The 21,133-nt window shown below is 41.2% G+C and overlaps 1 protein-coding gene across 1 annotated transcript in view; it reads left to right on the top strand.

The window, feature by feature from the left end:
- The first annotated feature begins 325 nt into the window (after positions 1–325).
- The window catches only part of nfxl1 (nuclear transcription factor, X-box binding-like 1), a 221,529-nt gene continuing 200,721 nt past the window's right edge, over positions 326–21,133 (top strand). Inside the window, exons 1-6 of the mRNA XM_078547444.1 lie at positions 326–596; positions 4,652–4,819; positions 7,487–7,599; positions 10,819–10,949; positions 12,369–12,547; positions 12,636–12,797. Coding sequence (XP_078403570.1) covers positions 338–596; positions 4,652–4,819; positions 7,487–7,599; positions 10,819–10,949; positions 12,369–12,547; positions 12,636–12,797 — 1,012 coding nt within the window. The 5' untranslated portion in view covers positions 326–337. The remainder of the gene's footprint in view (positions 597–4,651; positions 4,820–7,486; positions 7,600–10,818; positions 10,950–12,368; positions 12,548–12,635; positions 12,798–21,133) is intronic.

Raw genomic sequence — 21,133 nt, 5'->3', positions numbered from 1 at the left:
CGTCTGACACGATCTGTGGAGAGAGAATCGGAGTTAACGTCCCTATGAGTATTTTGCTTTTATCTATAGTCCTGGCCATCTGCATCTTTGATCAAGATTTTGGTCATCGGCCCTATAGTATCCTCTTTGTGTCTCGGTGTCATACTTGGCTTTATAATGTTCCTGTGAAACGCCTTGATGGGGTTTCGAATCATTCGTCTCAGGCGCCATATAAATATAGGTGGTTGTTGTTGTTCAGGGGGCGGGGCCTCACGAGTGACGGAAACTACAAATCCCAGAGGACAGCCGCTTCCGGTACGCATGCGTAGTGAATTGTGGACGTGTGTCTGTGCAACGCATGCGTAGTGAGAGTCCAGGCGGCCCGGGCTGTGGGCGACAGTTTGTCGCGGCGCCGGTTCCCGGCGGAGAGAGAGAGGCTATGGAGCCTGCTTGGCGGCAGGCAGGTCGGGGCCGGGGACGTGGACGGGGTAAAAGTGGTGGCAGTCAAGTGGCTGGATCCGTAAGAGAAGCCGAGGCTGGCGGAGGAGGTGACAGGCGGGCGAATGGCAGAGGCTCGAGCAGCAGCTGGTCAGGGGGTCAGCCCGATATAAGTAATGGTAAATTATCCGGTGTAAAGTAATTTAATGAAACTGCCTCACATATCAAGGCTTTCTAACTAACGTTTACTAAATAGCTATAAATCTTATTGAAAATATCCATACACTGTAACCTCTCCAGTCCGGAAATCTATTGTTCAGAAGCGCCAGGGATCTTTTTTGAGCAGACCCAGGGCATCATTTCAGAAAAGTATTTTGGGAGCAGAAACGAGGAATATATGGTATTTGGATGAGTAAAGCAATTTTCATTATTTATTTATACTGTTTTATGGTTGTTTTTTTCTGGTTCTCACACTTGTGGGTTGGCATTCTATAATCCAAAAAATTCTGAAATCTGGAAATGACTTGGTCCCAAGCATTCTAGACTGCAGAGGTTATACTGGTTCTTTCAGAAGGGTTCCAGAGATGACGGATTATAGTTACATGGATAGACTGGAGAAGCTGGGGTTGTTCTTAGAGTAGATTTCATAGATGTGTTTAAAATCGTGGAGAGTTTAGATAGAATAAATAGAGAAACTTCTAGTAATGGCAGAAAGGTGGATAACCAGATGGTAATAGATATAAGCAGGGGTGGCCAAACCTGAGAGCTGCATACAGTAATCTTTGGACATTCGAGAGCCGCAAGACACGGACAACCTTTGTAGACACATTTTTATTTTATTTTATTGCACACACTTCTGTGAGGAAACCTAAAGTTTTTTTCCTCTCCAACCTTCCAGACTTCTTTCACACAGCTTTTCCCTCTCATCTTCTAGGTTTCCTTCACACACTGTGCAGATTGTAGCAAAAATAAATCTGCTTCACTGACACTCATCGTGGCTAGCACATGCTCACTGCTTAACTGACTTTTGTAGCCTTGCTCTTCTAATGTAGAAAATTAGTTGAGTTTAAAAAAAAAAGGATTGATTTTACTTTGGGGCAAAAAAAGCTGTAACCGCCTACTGAACAACAAATTTGAATCAGAGTAGCTGTGTCCCAATACAGTAGATTTTTACAATCTTGTTCTGTATTAAGCTGTTTCTCCCCTTTCCAGACAGAAGCCGCAAGTTGGAGGGTCAGCAGTGAGGGGGTGTTTTAGGGAGCTGGAGAAAAGGGTAGTAAGGGTCACGTGGCCCTATCCAGGACAGGGGGAAACTACAAAAGAAATCTCGCAACAGTGCTGGAACGAATTATTGATCTTAATCCTCCTCCCTCCCTCCTCCCAGTGCTGTTGCTGCTCTCCAGTTCTCTCCTGTAAAGTTGAAGCTGTACCTGGCTATTTACCACCCATCAATGTGTGAGTTAACTGGTTTCGCAGCACAAGGAATGAACCGCACTCTGTGTCAAAGAGCCTCATGCAGCTTGCGAGTCATAGGTTGGCCATCCCGATATAAGGCTATTGGCAAAAGAAACCTTGGTGACCTGAGTGTTGCAAATGTTGCACTTTATTCAAAAAAGGGTATAAGCATCAACAGGACACACAGTTTAACCTCAATGGTGGAAAAGCTTTTAGAAATGAAAATCGGGGACAAAATTAACAGTTGCTTGGGTGAGTCTGGATTAATTAAGGAAAGCTAGCAGAGTTTCATCTTTTGATTAGGTAACAGGGTTGATGAGGATAATGCAGTTGACTTGTATATGGACTTTCAAATGCTGTTTGCTGAAATGCCACATAATAGACTTTCCAGCAAAGTTGAAACCCATGGAATAAAACAGACAGTGGCAGCGTAGTATGAAGTTGGTTGAGTGACAGGGAACAGAGAATAGCAGTGAACTTTTTTTTCAGACTGGAGAAAGGGATACAGTGGCGCTCCCCAGGGTGGAGGTGGGTGGGGGTTGTTAGCGTGCTGCCAGAGTTCTGAACTTTAGGACCACTGCTTTACTTGTTAGATATTAATAACCTAGTCTTAGGTGTGTACACAGTTTTTTCTAAGGGGAATGTTACAGAGTAAATGTGGAAGTTCTCGTCAATTTAGTGACCTCTACAGACTTCTGTCCATGGGAAAGTCAACAGTATGTCCTTCAGAAGAACAAGAAATGACTGACAGCAGCTTCTAAATTTCTGCATTTTATTGCATATGCGTGGAAGCCAGATGTTGTCATCTGTTTCGGAGGGGAACGATGTGGAATTCTGTTAGTACAAGCTCAAAATCTGGAGTGTGTTTTTCTTTGAGGGAGACCGGCCTGAGCATTAAGTGCAAAACCCCTGAAATCAAGAAAACAAATAATTTTACAGATAATGTTGCATTGTCATTTAAATATAAATTTAATTATTGTGGCTGAATTATTAATTTAATTGTTAGTGGCTGAGAAGATTATATTGATTGTGTCTATTTATTGGGCACAATTTTTAAAAATTAATTCTTCAAGATTTTGTGTCTGTGATTTTGTTTTTTAAAGAGGGAGAAGCACAGGAAAATTGTCAGTGTGTTACAACCTTGTAAACCCATTTTAAAAAATGCGTTGATGCTGTTGCTATGGATACTATAAATTCCAGTATATAATTCAATCCTTTTTTTGGCATCAAAATGCAAGTTTAGCTAATAATTCGACCCCCCTCATCCCCATTTTTCAGCTAATTATATCCATTCTTAGTGTTAGACTCGCATTAGAAGTTGGGCTCAATTTTTCATCTCAGAATTACATGTTTAGGATTATCCTTGCCTAATAAGTTGGTGCATGGGATCAAGCAGGCGATATGGTTTGTGTGGTCAAGAAAATGTGAGAGAGTTTAAGAAACCTACACGCTGCAAACTGCACATGGTGACTGACAAACAGAAATGGATCCCTCTGCAAAAAGAATAGCTTTCAGAGCAGGTTTCAAGCTTAAAGTTGTAGCCATTGCTAACTCATCAAATAACTGTGCTGCAGCAAGGGAATTTGGTGTTCGTGAAAAACTGATGCAGAATGGAAGAAGGAGGAATCTGCCTTGAAGATGTCCAAGACCAAATGTGCCATCAGAACAGGGACCAGCCACTGAACAGGGACTGGTTGATCTTGAAAAGCATGTATCAGAATGAGTCCTTGAAAATCATTTGAATGGTTACATTGTCACCAAAAATGCAGTGCGTATATATGCACTTAAATGGGCCAAATCAAACCCTGAGTGCAGCATTGATTTCAGAGCAGCTAATTGGTATAGCTGCTTTATGGAACAAAAATGTCCAACGTTGCAGCTGATGACCAAGGTTGTTCAGAGAGTACCAAGTGACCTCAATACCAAAATTACCAGTTTCCAGCGATTCATCAGATTGTGGCAAAAACAAAAGTGACCATCATATCACATCAGCAACATGGATGAAACGTCCATGAATTTTGATATGCCTAGCAATCCAAGGTTCAGATTTTTCAAAAAAAAAATGTGGAATATCCAATTCGGTGGTTGGGAGGGGGGTGATTATAAAACCAAAAGCACCACATCTGATCCAAACTGGGATCCTTAAGTGGGATGCCATAGTCAGTGACTCAGGATGAACTCTATGTTGAATGCCGTAGATGATGAATTTGACGGTTTTTACAAGATTATGATTTGTTCAAAATATCCATGTAGAATTGTTTCACTAACTAAAATGAGATGCATTGATTTAATTTGAATTACTGGTGTTTGTTTATTTTCACTTTTCAAAATGTTTTCAAACTGCCTACACCAACACTGGCAGTTCACATTTTATACTCAGCGAATTAAGTTTTTGGAAGGATTTTTCGAAGCTTCAACGAGTGGCTTATGTGGCGCGATCGAAGGTACTAAGTGGGGTAGTTCTTACCCAAAGGTTGAAATTCATCAAAAAAGGTCAAGATTTTTGGGTCAAATGGCTTTTTCCAGTTGCTTATATTTCTTATACAGGTTATAATTCCAAATGGCTTTTTCCAGTTGCTTATATTTCTAATACAGGTTATAATTCCTTTCACATTTATATTCTCTTGTCTCTGTCTTTATTGTAGCTATCTATATTTGTGTGCAAGTGCTTGCGAAATCACCTGTAGTCTATCAGATGTTGAGGAATTTTACAGTTAGTGATTGAAACAGCTGCTTTCAATTTATCTAATTGTAATATTTATGTAACTGTTTGCAACAGAGCTGTCATCACTGAAAAAATTTGAAGAAATTCGTAAGGCCAATCAGGCAGTAGCCCAAAGGTTTGCTGATGAGGACACTTCCTCAGAAGAAGAAGGAGAGGAGGATTTTGAAGGCCAGCGAGGGAAAATTGTTGCCTCAACATTTACAACGTATTCACATCACGTTGGTAATATTATCCTCTGTAAATTAAGTATTTTCTAAAATGTGCAATACACCTAAATATTTTGTTTGGATATTGGAAAGTCTTGAGATCCTGTCCTAGAAAGATTTCAGTAAAATGCACATGAAATGTTGCAGCACAAATTTAAAGCAGTGAATATTATTAGTAAAACCTAGAGATGGATAAAAAATTGGTTGCAAGAGGAAACGGTAGGTAATATGTATGGAAGTGATATGGGTGGTTAAATGTCTTGAATAGAGGACCAAGGGATTGGAGCTGAGTCTCTACTTTCTAATCGCATAGATGATCTGTAAAGTATTTACTCAAGATAGCAAATTATTGGGTTGCATTGGAGTGACGATGCAGCCAAAGAGTTGCAGAATGACCTATGCAACATTTGCACAGAGATGATTGTAGATGAAATTCAAAATAGACAAGTTCTAGGTCTTGCACATTGGAGAAAAATATGAGAGATTTTTAATGTGTCAAACTCACATTTGGAAAGACTGCAAGAATTCTGATATGATAGTAGTCATAACTTTGACGGTGTCCAGTCATTACAGAACAGCAACCAACAAAGTAGATGGGGAGAAACTGTTCACATTGCTGGAAGGATTGGGGATCAAAGGGCACAGATTTAAAGTAACAAGCAATGGCGGCATGAGGAAAAGCATTTTCATGCAGTGAGTGGTTAGTCTCTGGAATGCACTGTCTGAGAGTGTGGTAGAGGCTGGTTTAATTGAGGCATTCAAGAGGAAATTGGATTATCTGGAAAAGAAGACTGTAGGGCTATAGGAAGTGATACTAAGTAAATTCCTCTTTCAGAGAGCCAGCAGAGACATGATGGGCTGAATGGCCTTTTCCTATGCTGTAACTACACTACGATTTTTAAAATTCATTCATGGGATGTTGGCTTTGCTGGCTGGGCCAGCTTTTACTACCCATCCCGAATTGCCCTTGAGAAGGTGGTCGTGAGCTGCTTTCTTGAACTGCTGCCGTCCATGTGGTGTAGGTACACCCACAATGCTGTTAGGAAGGGAAGACCAGGATTTTAACTCAGTGACAGTGAAGGAATGATGATATATTTCCAAGTCAGGGTGGTGAGTGACTCGGAGGGGAACTTCCAGGTAGTGGTGTTCCCATGGTCCCTGCTGCCCTTGTCCTTCTAGATGGTAGTGGCCGTGGGTTTGGAAGGTGCTGTCTAAGGAGCCTCGGTGAATTCCTGCAGTGCATCTTGTAGATGGTGCACACTGCTGCCATTGTGTGTCGGTGGTGGAGGGAGTGAATGTTTGTGGATGTGGTGCCAATCAAGTGGGCTGCTTTGCCCTGGATGGTGTCAAGCTTCTTGAGTGTTGGAGCTGCACTCATCCAAGCAAGTGGGAGTATTCCATCACACTCCTGATTTGTGCCTTGTAGATGGTGGACAGGTTTTGGGGAGTCAGGAGGTGAGTTACTTGTCACAGGACCCCTAGACCCTGACCTGCTCTTGTAGCCACAGTATTTATATGGCCAGTCCAGTTCAGTTTTTTAAAAATTCATTCACGGGATGTGGGCTTCGCTGGTTGGGCCAGCGTTTATTGCCCATCGTGGTGGTAATCCGACGCTGATTGTCACTTTGAAGAAGTTATGGCCCATTATAAAGATATATATAAATATAGATACCAAATGGAATAGAAAGGTTAATCTGAACCTGTTCTCAAGTAAATCACAAAGGCAAACTAAGGTGCAGAGGTACCCACTGATAAAATGCAAGTTCAAGGCTTATGCCATGCAGCGTTTTTTTTCCATGCTAAGACTGATCATCCATATCATCATTCCAGATAAAGTAGAAGATGCAAAAATTCTGGAGACATTCAAGTAGCAGCAGTTAGATGGCCTCCTCTAACTATGAGACTAACTATATGTTGATTTGGGCAGAAAACTGTACAATTAAATTGCAAAATAGTACAATTTTATGATTGCTGCATCAGTGGAATATTACATTTGTGTATTCACAAAAACTTTGGCATTTGTGCAAAGCAGTTTTGACCTTGCTCTGGTTCTGAACTTAAGTAGGATAAAATTATATAAAAAGGCCCAAATTGATTCCACCCTAGAGTGAAGTTCATTCACCACCAGGGATTGTTGCTGCACTTTGCTCTGGTGTCAGGTTCGTCCCTGGTTGGATTCAGGCTGCATTTATATTATAACTGCTGATAACATAAGAAATAGGAACAGGAGTAGACCATTTGGCCCCTCGAGCCTGCTCCGCCATTCAATAAGATCATGGCTGCTGTTCTTGTGTTTCGATTTCCACATTCCCATCTTAGCCCGATAACCTTAGGTTCTTGTCAAGCAAGGGAATCAATCTACCTCTGCCTTAAAAGTGTTCAATGACCCCGCCTCCACCACTTCTGAAGCAGAGAATTCCAAAGTCGCACAACCGTCTGAGGAAAAGTTTCTCCTCATCTGTCCTAAGATATTGATATGGAACAAAATTGTTATAGTTGCAGTGTGCATAGATCTTTAAAGAATTAAAAATGAGAATTTAACTAAGTTGGAGGAAAGCCTACATATTCCATTAATTGTCTTATGGTAAGTTATAAACTGTTACTCAGGAAATGAAAATGTATTAAAAATAGAAAAAATGTAAAATCTAGAATATTTATCTGATGGATTAATCTTTTTATATAGGTGATGATTCTTCCAGAGAACTGGAACGCACAAAGCAATATCTGAATGATGCATTTCAGTCAGGAGCTCAAACGTGCCTCATCTGCATTGCCTCAGTGAAGCGGAATCAGGCTGTAAGTATTGTCAAAAATCTTTAGAGTAAGTGTATTGCCTTATGGTGAATCTAATAAAGAGCATTAACTTGAAGCTAATGTGGGATTAGCTTTTTAAATTTAGCAGCCTGATCAAGCATTACATGGGTTGTCAAATTATTGTGAGATTTAACAGTCTTGTGTACTTCTGCAATGTTAGTGTGTGTAGAATCTTTCAGCTTCTAATAAATACATTATAAGCTCTTGTTCATAATTAAATTTTGTATATTGAGACGCAACTATTTTAGATTTAAGTATGAGTTTAATGCAGAAAAATCAGATACTAATTCCTTAATATTTTAAGATTATGATAGCGTATAAGATGACCCCATTTTTTTCAGCCCCAAAAGTTATGGCTGGGTGCATTGTCGCTGCCCAACGATGCTGCCCATTTCTTCTGAGATCTGCTGATCTCAACTGAAGCAGAAATGGGCAGTGCAGGCACTTCAAGGTAAGTCTTGCAAGCATATGAGAGTTGGGGGAAGGAGAGGACATGCCCCCTGTTTTACAACAGCATCTGCTGTATTCAGGTAAGTTTATAAAGGTCCAAGTCTGAATGAATGACTGGATGGGTCTGTTGGCTGGTGATGGGGTGGGGGGAGGTGGGTGAGTGGCTAGTTGGGTCAGGGTGTTGTTCGGTGGTTAGGGGGATAGTTGGCTGGCCAGGGGGTGATCAGGATGGGTGCCCAGTTGAGTTACACAACTGTTAGACCAGGTATGAAACTGTCTAATGTTTCCTGGGTAAGTAACCAAGTAACATTTTCAGGTAAGTATTCTGTCTTTTCTACCTTATCCTGCGTACCTGGCTCATGCCTCTGCCCTGAGCTCCAGGATAGAGATGTTCACGGAGGGTCAGGACTAGCAGGTAATTAGCCCGTCGGAAGTTTTAACTTCCCAGGCAGTTCTCACGTGTGACTGTATGTCAGGACTTGCATAGGGTTCTGACGTGCATCTCTCAACTTATGACCCATCTCCAATGATCTGGGGACTAGAAGATTTGGGCCACTCGGCATATAAATTGACCTCCCTGTTTAAGCCATTACATACTATGCTCTCGTTAGTAGTCAGTCTTGCTTTTTCAGCTCGTAAATGGATGTTTTGCTCACCGGCACCTTATAAACTGAGTGCGAAGGATCAAGCAGGCAATACGGGCTGTATTGGGAACTTAAAACGCACCCATACAGAGTAGACCCAACATGACGGACAACAAAGATGGAAATCGCCCGCACCCACACCAGCAGTTCACTTTATACTTGGTCTATAAGTTGACCCCTGTCTTTGGAGGGATGTTGTGAGGCGTCAGAGGTTGACTTATATGCTGACCTCTACAGTGATGGGTGCTGTGTGGTGAATTGATTTGGGTTAATGCTTGTGAATTTACCCACATGTCAAATTATTCATCCAAACTATAGCTTAAGATATTGGGCTGAATCTTCTGGCTGGCGTGCGGGTGGCGGAGTCCGCATGCCAGCGCTTAAAATGTCGCGTGCTGATGTTGTGCAAGCGTCCTGACGTCAGCACGTGGCATCGCGATGTTTCGGTCGGCGGACGCGCCATTAATTAAAGGCCTTGTTAAGGCCATTAACTCTCCAATTGACCAGGATTTTGAGGGGCCCGTGCGAACTTCGGCTCGGCGCACCGGCCCAACGGGCAGGCGGGTAAGTGATTATTTTTACAAACCTCATCCAGTGGCGGGATGAGGTTTGATGTCGGACTTAAAAATGTTTAATAAAGGTTTTGTGTACTTTATTAGCATGTTCCATCTCGTGTGACATTTTCACATGAGGGGGACATGTTAATGAATTTTTTATTCTGTTTTTAATATTTGACAGCCTTTCAGTGATCTCCCTGAGGCAGCACTTTGCCTCAGGGAGATGTGCACTCTTTCGCACGCATGCGCGAAAGAGCTCACTCTGACAGTTGGAGAGTTCCCGCCCCTCGCAGAGCGCTTCCCGTCGGGCGGCACGCTGGGCGGGCCTTAATTGGCCTGCCCACTTAAACTGGCGGTGGGGGCTATCGGCTGCCCGCCCACCCATCAAGGGCAAAATTCTGCCCATTAAGTGCAGGCTGAATGTTTCTTCCGCATCCTTGTCACAGCAGTTAACTCTCAATTGACATTTTAAAAGTGATTGGACTAGCCCATATATATATTTTTATTTAGGAATGTTGTAGGTTGCTTAAAATTCTTGAGGGAGCAATTATGTGGAATTTTTTTTTAAAAGTGTCCTAGGGCAGAATTTTTCTCTTATCCCAAACGAGAGTAAAATTGCATAATGATGTTGAGCGAACATCCCAATGTCATTGCGCACTCTCGTGATATTTCGCTCAGCAGGTGTGCGCAAGAGGTGGTAGCATGTCCGCCGACAATTAAGAGGCCTATTAAGGTCCCTAATCAGTTAATTAAATTGGATTTTTCGTTGCCTGTCCAACTGTTTGGTTGGCGGGTGGGCGAAAAGACCAAGTGGCGTTTGGATTTTTTTATGGAACCTTGTCCACAGGCAGAATGAGGTTTCCAACAGTAATTAAAAATAAAATAAAAATGTTGAAATCTCATTTATAACATGCGCTGCTCATGTGACAGAGTCACATGAGAGGACATGTTTTCAACATTTTAAAATTCTTTATTGATGTTTTTAAAAATCTTCAGCACCCTGAGGCAGCTCTGTGCCTTCAGGGAGCTTTCAGTGTGTGCACCCACGCACATGTGCAAAGATCCGCTCTCACCCTCCCGCTCCCACCCTGGTGCCGCTCAACGTTGCAGCACGTGATTCATGCTGACTAGCCGTTAGTTGGCCAGCCAGCGTGAAATCGCGGTTGAGGCCTGATCTCAGGCGACGGTCGGTTTCGCGACCACTCCTGGGCCCGCCTGCCACGCCTCCCTGAGGTAAAAATCCTGTCCCTAGAATTATATTAATTCTTTTCTGCCTTTTCCATCTGATCACTGACTTGGCTCTCAGATTTTGTGAATTAAAAATGAACAGTTCCTCAGAAAAGAGGGTAATCAGGATGATTTTTACAATGGCATCGTAAATATTTAGGAGTTAGAATTTTTGAAATTGGATATGCTCAACAGATAAAAGAATATAATAAATATATATTGGACACTAACTTAGCACAGTTACTTTAAATATATCTTTTTAAAATAGTCTTTTTTCAAGTAAGCATTAATTTATGATACAACTTTCATTTTTTTTCCTCGAGGTTTGGAGTTGCTTCCGTTGTTACTGCATCTTTCACATGCCATGTATTCAAAAATGGGCAAAAGACAGCATTTTTCTTGTATCCTCTGTGTTGGATGATGATTTTGGGAAAAAAGATCATCCTTGGCCATGGTAAGCCACTGATATTTGCTCGATCTCAACACCATACTCCAGCTTTCTCCCCATACCCCTTGATGGCTTTAGAATCTAGAAATCTGTCTATTTCCTTCTTAAATATATTCAGTGACTTTGCCTCCACAGTGCTCTGTGGTAGAGAATTCCACAGGTTCACCACCCCCTGGGTGAAGAAGTTTCTCCTCATCTCAGTCCTAAATGGCCTACCACATGCTCTACCTCCTCAGAACTCTCGCTGTTTTATTATTATTTTTATTCATTTGTGGGATGTGGGCGTCACTGGTGAGGCCAGCATTTATTGCCCTTGTTCAGAGGGCATTTTTAAGAGTCAACCACATTAAAGAGTCAACCTACAACTGTATCCTGAGATTGTGACCCCTTGTTCTAGAGCCCCCAGCCAGAGAAAACCTCATCCCTGCATCCAGTTTGTCCAGCCCTGTCAGAATTTTATATGTTTCAATGAGACCCCCTCTCATTTTTCTAAACTCCAGCGAATACAGGTCTAGTCAGCCTAATCTCTCCTCATATGACAATCCTGCTATGCCAGGAATCAGTTCGGTGAACCATCGTTGCACTCCCTCTATGACAAATGTATCTTTTCTTAGATAAGGCGACCAAAACTGCACACAATGCTCCAGGTGTGGCCTCACCAAGGCCCTCTACAGTTGCAGAAAGACATCCTTGCTCCTGTACTCAAGTCCTCTTGCAGTGAAGGCCAACATACCATTTGCCTTCTTAACTGCTTGCTGCACCTGCATGCTTGCTTTTAGCTGGAAAATATTTACTTATAAAGTCTGCTCTAAAATCATCATCATGATGTAAAAATTCATTAATTATACCAGTGATTGATGACTTGGAATTTTAATAACCTATGCATAGGCCTGAACTGCTGGTCCAGAAATAAAAATGTTGACTGCAACCACTTTGGAAAAATAATTCTATCAATTTGATTGCTGAAATTGAGATTTTTGTGGTATCTTCAGTGTATATGTCAGCAAACCAGGATAATGAAGTTATTTATTTGAACAATAGGGGGAAGTATGACACTACCCCTTTTGATTTAAAGTGTGCCCATATATAATATGTAATGGCCTGTTTTTGCTTTTAGTTCTGTTGTTAACATTTGATTATATATTTTTCCACACTCTCATGAAATGCCTAAATTGCTAGTTGTTTTTTGTGATTTGAAAGAACATCTTTATCTTTTAAGCAGTCTGTCTTAGTGAATAACCTTCTTTTCCATTACATTGAGTGCAGCAATGCAAACTATTTTTATTACAAAAACGCTGGTAATAGTTTATTTTAAAAGCATACAGTACTGGAAAAATATATAATAACAGTTGAATGGTTTTCATTATGTTTTAGGCATGCACAAGTTAATAGTTTTGGTTCTTCAAAAAAAAATTTCCTGTTTAGTCCTAAATGTAGGCACCAGTATGAACAGTCTCAAACTCCAACAAGATATCACTGTTATTGTGGAAAGGTTGAAGATCCCCCACCGGACCCTTGGCTTGTACCTCATTCCTGTGGCCAAGTTTGCGACAAAGAATTCAAGCCTTTATGTGGACATAAGTGTCTTCTTTTATGCCATCCTGGTAAAGTGATTTAGAATTGACTAATTATTTTGCACAACTTCACTAAAATTAGCCACGAGTCTAAAAGTATTTTGTGTTTCTGATTTAGGTCCTTGCCCACCTTGCCCAAAGATGGTCTCCATTACATGTTACTGTAAAAAGGCTAAACCAGTATCCCGACGATGCAGTGCTAAGGGGTGGTCCTGTCAGCAGCTGTGTAACCGACTGTTATCTTGTGGGCAGCATAAATGTGAAAATCCATGTCATACAGGTTGGTTAATACTATATATGCAGGAAGTTAGTTAAGGTGTAAAGATTTGGGAAAGTGAGACAAGACGCAGAATGAAGTATTGCATAGATGTTGTACAAGTAAGGTATTGTGTTTACACCTGGGAATAAGTGTAGTTTAGTTTTGACTGTAAGGAACATTGTATTTGACAGGGAAAAATTGTACTGTTGATTTCGTCAGTTTTCTGCCTTGCTTAATTCAAATAGGGCACATGTGTAAAGCAATAATCGTGGTAATTTATCCTCCATCTGTCTTACAGCTTTACCATCTAAAGAGCAGAACCATTGGAGCATTAATGTAATTTTGTGCTTATTGAGATGTCGGGAAGATATAATAATTATCAATGTTATTGGAATTTGTTGTAAAATAGAGTAATAGGTGTGTGTATTTGTGTGTGTGTGCTCATAGGGGAAAAATATGCATAAAGGAGATGGGGAAAAATATGTATAAGGGAGTGAAGTCATTTCTTCTGTTAATAAATGTTTAATCTAGTTTTGTTAAAATCTTTAAGACTTGGTGATCTTATGACCACTGAATTCAAGGCACGTATCTCAAAATTTATATAAATTGCAAAACAAGTTGTAGCAGTTGTTTCAAGCTTCCCTTTGGGATTTGAACAACTCCACATTTACCAACAGCTGTGCCGTAACACACGTGTAATTTAAATGCAGCAGGGCAAATAATGTCTTGTGTTCCAAATTTTCTTAATCCAAACTGAGATGAATGAGTTGCTTTTGTACATAATTACTTTTTTAAAGTGAAAATAAACATAGAAACCAAGAGCAGGAGTAGGCCATTCGGCCCTTCACGCCTGCTCCGCCATTCAATATGATCATGGCTGATCCTCTATCTCAATGGCATATTCCAGCTTTCTCTCCATACCCGTTGATGCCCCTAATATCCAAAAAATTATCAATTTCTTTCTTGAATATATTCAGTGACCCGGCCTCCACAACCTTTTGTGGTAAAGAATTCCACAGGTTGACAACCTTCTGTGTGAAGAAATTTTTCCTCATCAGTCCTAAATGGCCTGCCCCGTACCCTGAGACTGTGGCCCCTGGTTCTAGACTCCTCAACCAGGGGAAACATCCTCCCTGCATCCAGTCTGTCTAGCCCTGTTAGAATTTTATACGTTTCAATCGGACCCCCTCTCATTCTTCTAAACTCTAGTGAATGCAGGCCCAGCCGAACCAATCTCTCCTCATACGTCAGTCCTGCCATCCCTGTTATCAGCCTAGTGAACCTTCGCTGCACTCCCTCTATGACAAGTATATCCTTTCTTAGGGAGACCAAAACTGCACGCAGTACTCCAGGTGTGGTCTCACCAAGGCCTTGTATAATTGCAGTAAGACATCCCTACTTCTGAACTCAAATCCTCTTGCAATGAAGGCCAACATACCACTTGCCTTGCTGCACCTGCCTATTTATTTTCATTGACTGGTGTACAAGGACACACAGATCCCTTTGTACATCCATATTTCCCAATATATCACCATTTAAATAATACTCTGCCTTCCTGTTTTTCACACCAAAGCTAATAACTTTACATTTATCCATGTTATACTGCATCTGCCATATGTTTGCCCATACACACAACTTGTCTAAATTGCCCTGAAGCCTCCTTGCATCCTCCTCACAACGCTGCCCAATTTTGTGTCATCAGCAAACTTGGAAATATTGCATTTGGTTTCCTTATCTAAGTCATTTATGTATTTCGTGAATAGCTGGGGCCCAAGCACTGATCCCTGTGGTACACCACTAGTCAACGCCTGCCTTCCGGAAAGAGACCCATTTGTTCCCATTCTCTGTTTCTGGCCTGTCAACCAATTCTCAATCCATGCCAGTATTTTACCCCCAATCCCGTGTGCTTTAATTTTGCACTAGCTTCTTATGTGCAGCCTTATCAAAAGCTTTCTTGAAATCCAAATACACCATATTTACTGGTTCTCCCTTATCTATTCTACTAGTTACATCCTCAAAAAACTCCAGTAGATTAATTAAGCATGATTTCCCTTTCATAAACCCATGCTGACTTTGTCTAATCCCGTTAACGCTTTCCAAGTATGCTGTTACCACGTCTTTTATAATAGACTCTAGCATGTTCCCCACTACTGATGTTAGGCTAACTGGTCTGTAATTCTGTTTTCTCTCTCCCTCCTTTTTTAAATAGTGGGGTTACATTTTCCACCCTCCAATCTGTAGGAACTGCTCCAGAGTCTATAGAATTTTGGAGGATGACCACCAATGCATCCAATATTTCCAGAGCCGCTCCCTTTAATACTCTGGGATGTAGATTATTTGGCCCTGGGGATTTTTCAGCCTTTAACCCCATTAATTTCTCTAGCACCATCGTTTTTTTACTAATACTGATTTTCTTCAATTCCCTCCTCTCACTAGGCGCTTGGTTCCCTAACATTCCTCGGAAATTATTTGTGGCCTCTTTTGTGAAGACAGAAACAAAATATGTGTTCAGTTCTTCTGCCATTTCTTTGTTCCCCATTATAATATTCCCCGTTTCTGACTGTAAGGGACATAAGTTTGTCTTCACTAATCTTTTTCTCTTCACATATTTAGAGAAGCTTTTACAGTCAGTTTTTATGTTCCCTGCAAGTTTACTCTCATACTCCATTTTCCCTTCATTCTAAACTGCTCCTAATCCTCAGGCTTGCTGCTTTTTCTTGCAATTTTATATGTCTCCTCTTTGGATCTAATACTATCTCTAATTTCTTTTGTAATCCATGGTTGAGCCACCTTTCCTGTTTTATTTTTGCGCCAGGCAGGAATGAATAATTGTTCTAATTCATGCGTACGTTCCATAAATATTAGCCATTGCCTATCCACTGTCAACCCTTTTAGTAAGGTTCCCCAATCCATCATTGCCAGCTCGCACCTCATACCCTTGTGGTTCCCTTTATTTAGATTCAGGACCCTAGTTTCGGATTCAACTTCTTTACTCTCCATCCTAATGAACAATTCTATCATTTTATGGTCGCTCTTCCCCAAGGGACCCTGCACAACAAGATTTTAATTAATCCTTTCTCATTGCACAATACCCAGTCTAGGGTAGCCTGCTTTCTAGTTGTTTCCTCAACGTATTGGTCTAAAAATCCATTGCGTACACACTCCAGGATATCCTCCTGCACAGTATTATTGCTAGTTTGGTTTGTCCAATCTATATGTAGATTAAAGTCACCCATGATTACAGTTGTACCCTTATTGCAGGGTACCCTAATTTCTTGTTTAATGCCTTCCCTTACATCTCCGTTATTGTTTAGGGGCTTATAGACAACACCCACCAACGTTTTCTGCCCCTTGGTGTTTCCTTTCTCCACCCAAACAGATTCCACGTCATGATTTTCTGAGCCAATACCCTTCCTCACTGTTGCATTAATTTCCTCCTTTACTAACAATGCTACCCCACCTCCTTTCCCTATTTGTCTGTCCTTCCTAAATATTGAATACCCCTGGATGTTCAGTTCCCATCCTTGGTAACCCTGCAGCCATGTCTCCGTAATTGTAACTATATCATAACCGTTTATATCTATTCGCGCTGTTAATTCATTTACCTTATTGCGACTACTCCGTGTATTAAGGTACAATGCCTTTAGACTTGTCTTTTAACCTTGTTAGTCATCTTAGCTTTATTTTGCACTAGACCCCATTTGTTTTTCACTGTTGTTTTTTTTTACCTTCCACTTTTGATTTAGGTAGCCCCTATAGGTGAACATGAGGCCAACCTGACTTAAACTTGCAACTGAATTTAGATGATAAATTTTGAGAAGATGATCACTTTTACAATTTTCCAAATCTTCCGAATTGAATCTTGATGGCTATTGTGGTACAAAATAACAGCCATAGTTTTCACGTACATAGGTCCTGCCACACTTGCTGAGTATTTCCAGCATTTTAAAAATTTTATTTCAGATTTCCAGCATCTGCAGTATTTTGCTTCCGGAACTATATTTTTCATTTGAGTTGAAGCGCAGTTAAATTATTCAACTTTATGTTCATCAAGACCAGCGATGTTGATGCTGGGGAGGTGGATTTAATGTGTAGCACAGCTTGCTGCAGAGTAAAATTACCACAACTCTTTCCCAACTTCACTATTTCTGTACCATTGTGCAGTGTCTGAATGGCTTTGCTTATTAGAGGTAATTTTCTTTTGTGGATTAGTGAGTGGGCTAGATTTGAATCCGTTCTGTAAAGTGAAAGGATGATGTGGTAATCCACTCACCCCCTCTTGCAATCTTCAGATGTTCCACCAAACCTGTGAGAGAAACAATAAAACTCTGGTTGAATCCTTGTGATATATGTTGCAAGAATGAGAACAATTGGTAGTTAATGGCTTCCTTCAAGTGTTTTAGTTGTAGCTCTGGCATACTACAGTTATGGCCAGTGTAGGTTATACTGCATTTAACTTTTCATGGTTCACAATTACTGGGTTTAATCTCTATTGCACTTAGGAGATTGGATGCCACTAGAAAAACTATTCTTCTACTTGACATACTTGTACAGTACAATTTAACGAGTTGGAAATGGTTTGTTTCTGACTCCAGTTCATGGAAGATTTCTGAAACTGAAGAATTGTTCATTCTGTCAATTTGATCCCAGAAGTGAGAGAGCAATGTTCTACTTTGTGTCACACTATCTTCTGCATTTATGTCATCTAACATTTAATAATTTTATTTTAAAATTACTGTTTGAAGGTTGAACATTAGAACATAAGAAATAGGAGCAGGAGTAGGCCATTCAGCCCCTCAAGCCTGCTCCGCTATTCAATAAGATCATGGCTGATCTGCGCCAGGCCTCAACTTCTCTTTCGTGCCAGCTCCTCATAGCCCTCAACTCCCTGATATTTCAAAAATCTATCTATCTCTTTAAATACTTTCAGTGATCTAGCCTCTACAACTCTCTGGGTAGAGAATTCCAGACATTCACTACCCTCTGAGAAGAAATTCCTTCGCATCTCAGTTTTAAATGAGTGTTCCCTTATTGTGTAACTATGTCTCCTAGTTTGAGATTCCCCCACTAGTGGAAACATTTTCTCAACATCTACCCTGTCCAGCCCCCTCAGAATCTTATACGTTTCAATAAGATCACCCCTCATTCTTCTAAACTCTAATGAATAAATGTCTAACCTGATTAGCTGTTCTTGATAAGTCAACCCCTTCATCCCAGGAGTCAGCCTAGTGAATCTCTTTTGAACTGCCTTCAATGCCAGAATATCCTTTCTTAAATATGGGGACCAAAATCCTGGTACTCCAGGTGCGGCCTCACCAACCTCTTTTGAACTGCCTTCAATGCCAGAATATCCTTTCTTAAATATGGGGACCAAAATCCTGGTACTCCAGGTGCGGCCTCACCAACACCCTGTACAGTTGTAACAAGACTTCCCTATTTTTGAACTCCAATCCCCTAGCAATACAGGCCAACATTCGATTTGCCTTCTTAATTACTTGCTGCACCTGCATGCTAACTTTGTGTTTCATGCACAAGATCACCCAGATCCCTCTGTGCTGCACTTTTTGGAGTCTTTTTCCATTTAAGTAATAGCCTGCCTTTTGATTCTTCCTACTAAAGGGCATGTCCTCACTCTTTCCTACACTAAACTCTATCTGCCAAGTTTTTGCTCACTCACTCAACCTATCTATATCCCCTTGCAGATTCCTTATGTCCTCACACAACATGCCCTCCCATCTATTTTTGTATCGTCAGCAAATTTGGATATGTTACACTCTGCCCCCTCCTCCAAGTCATTAATATAGATAGTAAATAATTGAGACCCGAGGACTGATCCTTGTGGAACTCCACTAGTTATGTCTTTGCAATTTGAAGAAGACCCATTAATCCCCACTTTCTGTTGTCTTTGTGCTAACCAATCCTCAATCTATGCTAATACATTACCCCCAATACCATGAGCTCCTATCTTGTGCAATAACCTTTTGTGACACCTTAATGCCTTCTGGCAATCCAAATACACTACATCTGCCAGTTCCCTTTTATCAACTATGCTTGTTATATCCTCAAAGAACTCTAGCAAATTTGTCAAACATGATTTCCCTTTCACAAAACCATGTTGACTCTGCTTGATTGTGTTAAACTTTTCTAAATGTCCTGCTATTTTATCCTTAATAATGGACTCTAGCATTTTCCCAACCTTCTTGAACAGGGGCATCACATTAGCGGTTTTCCAATCCGCTGGGACCCTCCTGGAATCCAGTGAGTTCTGGAATATTTCGACTAATACCTCCGCTATCTCTGCAGCTACTTCCTTTAAAACCCTTGGTGCAGGCCATCAGGTCCTGGTGACTTGCCTGCCTTTAGTTCCATTAGTTTGTCAAATACTTTGTCCCTCGTGATAGAGACTGTTGCAAGATCTTTCCTCCCATTAGCTCCTTGCTTATCTGATATCTTTGGGATGTTTATAGTGTCCTCCACCGTGAAGACTAATATTGGCTTAAATTATCTACCATTTCCTTGTTCCCCATTATCAATTCTCCAGTCACATCCTCTAAGAGTCCCACACTCACTTTAGCCACTCTTTTTATATAGTAGAAGCTCTTGCTGTTTGTTTTAATATTTCTTGCCAATTTACTTTCATAATCAATTTTCTCCCTATTTATTAGCTTTTTAGTCGTCATCTGCTGGTTTCTTAAAAAAAAAATTCCCAATCCCTGCCTACTACTAGTTTTCGCCGCTTTGTATGCCTTAGTTTTTGATTGGATTTTCTCCTTGACCACCTTAGTTAACCACAGGTGGTTCATCCTTCTCATCCTTCTTTTTGACTGCGATAAATTTTTGCTGAGCGTTATGAAATATCTGCTTTAAATGTCTGCCACTGCTCATCCACTGACCTTAGAGTTGTCTAAAGTGTGATGGGAGAATAGACTTTCTTCATACCTCTGTAATTGCCCTCCTTTAAGTTGAGGACACTGGTTTGAGACCCAAGTTGCTCGCCCTCAAACTTAATTTGAAATTCTACCATGTTGTGATCACTACCCCCTAGAGGATTCTTAACTACGATATTGCTTATTAATCCCACTTCATTGCACATTACTAGATCTAAATAGCCTGTTCCTGGCAAGTTTCTGCAACGTATTGCTCACAGAAACAATCCCTGATATACTCTACAAATTTGTCTTGCCAATCTGATTTGTCCAGTCATTATGCAGATTAAAATCACCCATGACAATTGTAGCACCCTTCTTACATGCAGAATCACAGAATCACAGACTCTCAGTGCAGAAGAGGCCCTTCGGCCCATCGCGTCTGCACCAACACATGAGTACCACCTGACCTACCTACCTAATCCCATTTACCAGCACTTGGCCCATAGCCTTGAATGTTATGACGTGCCAAGTGCTCGTCCAGATACTTTTTTAAAGGATGTGAGGCAACCCGCCTCCACCACCCTCCCAGGCAGTGCATTCCAGACCGTCACCACCCTCTGGGTAAAAAAGTTTTTCCTCACATCCCCCCTAAACCTCCTGCCCCTCACCTTGAACTTATGCCCCCTTGTGGCTGACCCTTCAACTAAGGAGAACAGCTGCTCCCTATCCACCCTGTCCATGCCCCTCATAATCTTTACACCTCAATCAGGTCACCCCTCAGTCTTCTCTGCTTCAACGAAAACAACCCAAGTCTATCCAACCTCTCTTCATAACTTAAATGTTTCATCCCAGGCAACATCCTGGTGAATCTCCTCTGCACCCCCTCCAGTGCAATCACATCCTTCCTATAATGTGGCGACCAGAACTGCACACAGTACTCCAGCTGTGGCCTCACCAAGGTTCTAAACAACTCCAACATGACCTCCCTACTTTTGTAATCTATGCCTCGATTGATAAAGGCAAGTGTCCCAAATGCCTTTTTCACCACTCCACTAACATGCCCCTCTGCCTTCAGAGATCTATGGACACACACGCCAAGGTCCCTTTGTTCCTCAGAACTTCCTAGTGTCATGCCGTTCATTGAATACTTCCTTGTCAAATTACTCCTTCCAAAGTGTATCACCTCTCACTTTTCAGGGTTAAATTCTATCTGCCCATTTGACCATCCCGTCTATATCTTCCTGTAGCCCAAGACACTCAACCTCACTGTTAACCACCCGGCCAATCTTTGTGTCATCCGCAAACTTACTAATCCTACCCCCCACATAGTCATCTATGTCGTTTATATAAATGACAAATAATAGGGGACGGAGCAAAGATTCCTGTGGTACGCCACTGGACACTGGCTTCCAGTCACTAAAGCATCCTTCTGTCATCACCCTCTGCCTCCGACAACTAAGCCACCTTATCAAATTACCCTGTATCCCA

This window comes from Cetorhinus maximus, chromosome 1, assembly GCF_964194155.1.
Source record: "Cetorhinus maximus chromosome 1, sCetMax3.hap1.1, whole genome shotgun sequence".
NCBI lineage: Eukaryota > Metazoa > Chordata > Chondrichthyes > Lamniformes > Cetorhinidae > Cetorhinus > Cetorhinus maximus.
This window is presented reverse-complemented; position numbering and strand designations above follow the sequence as displayed.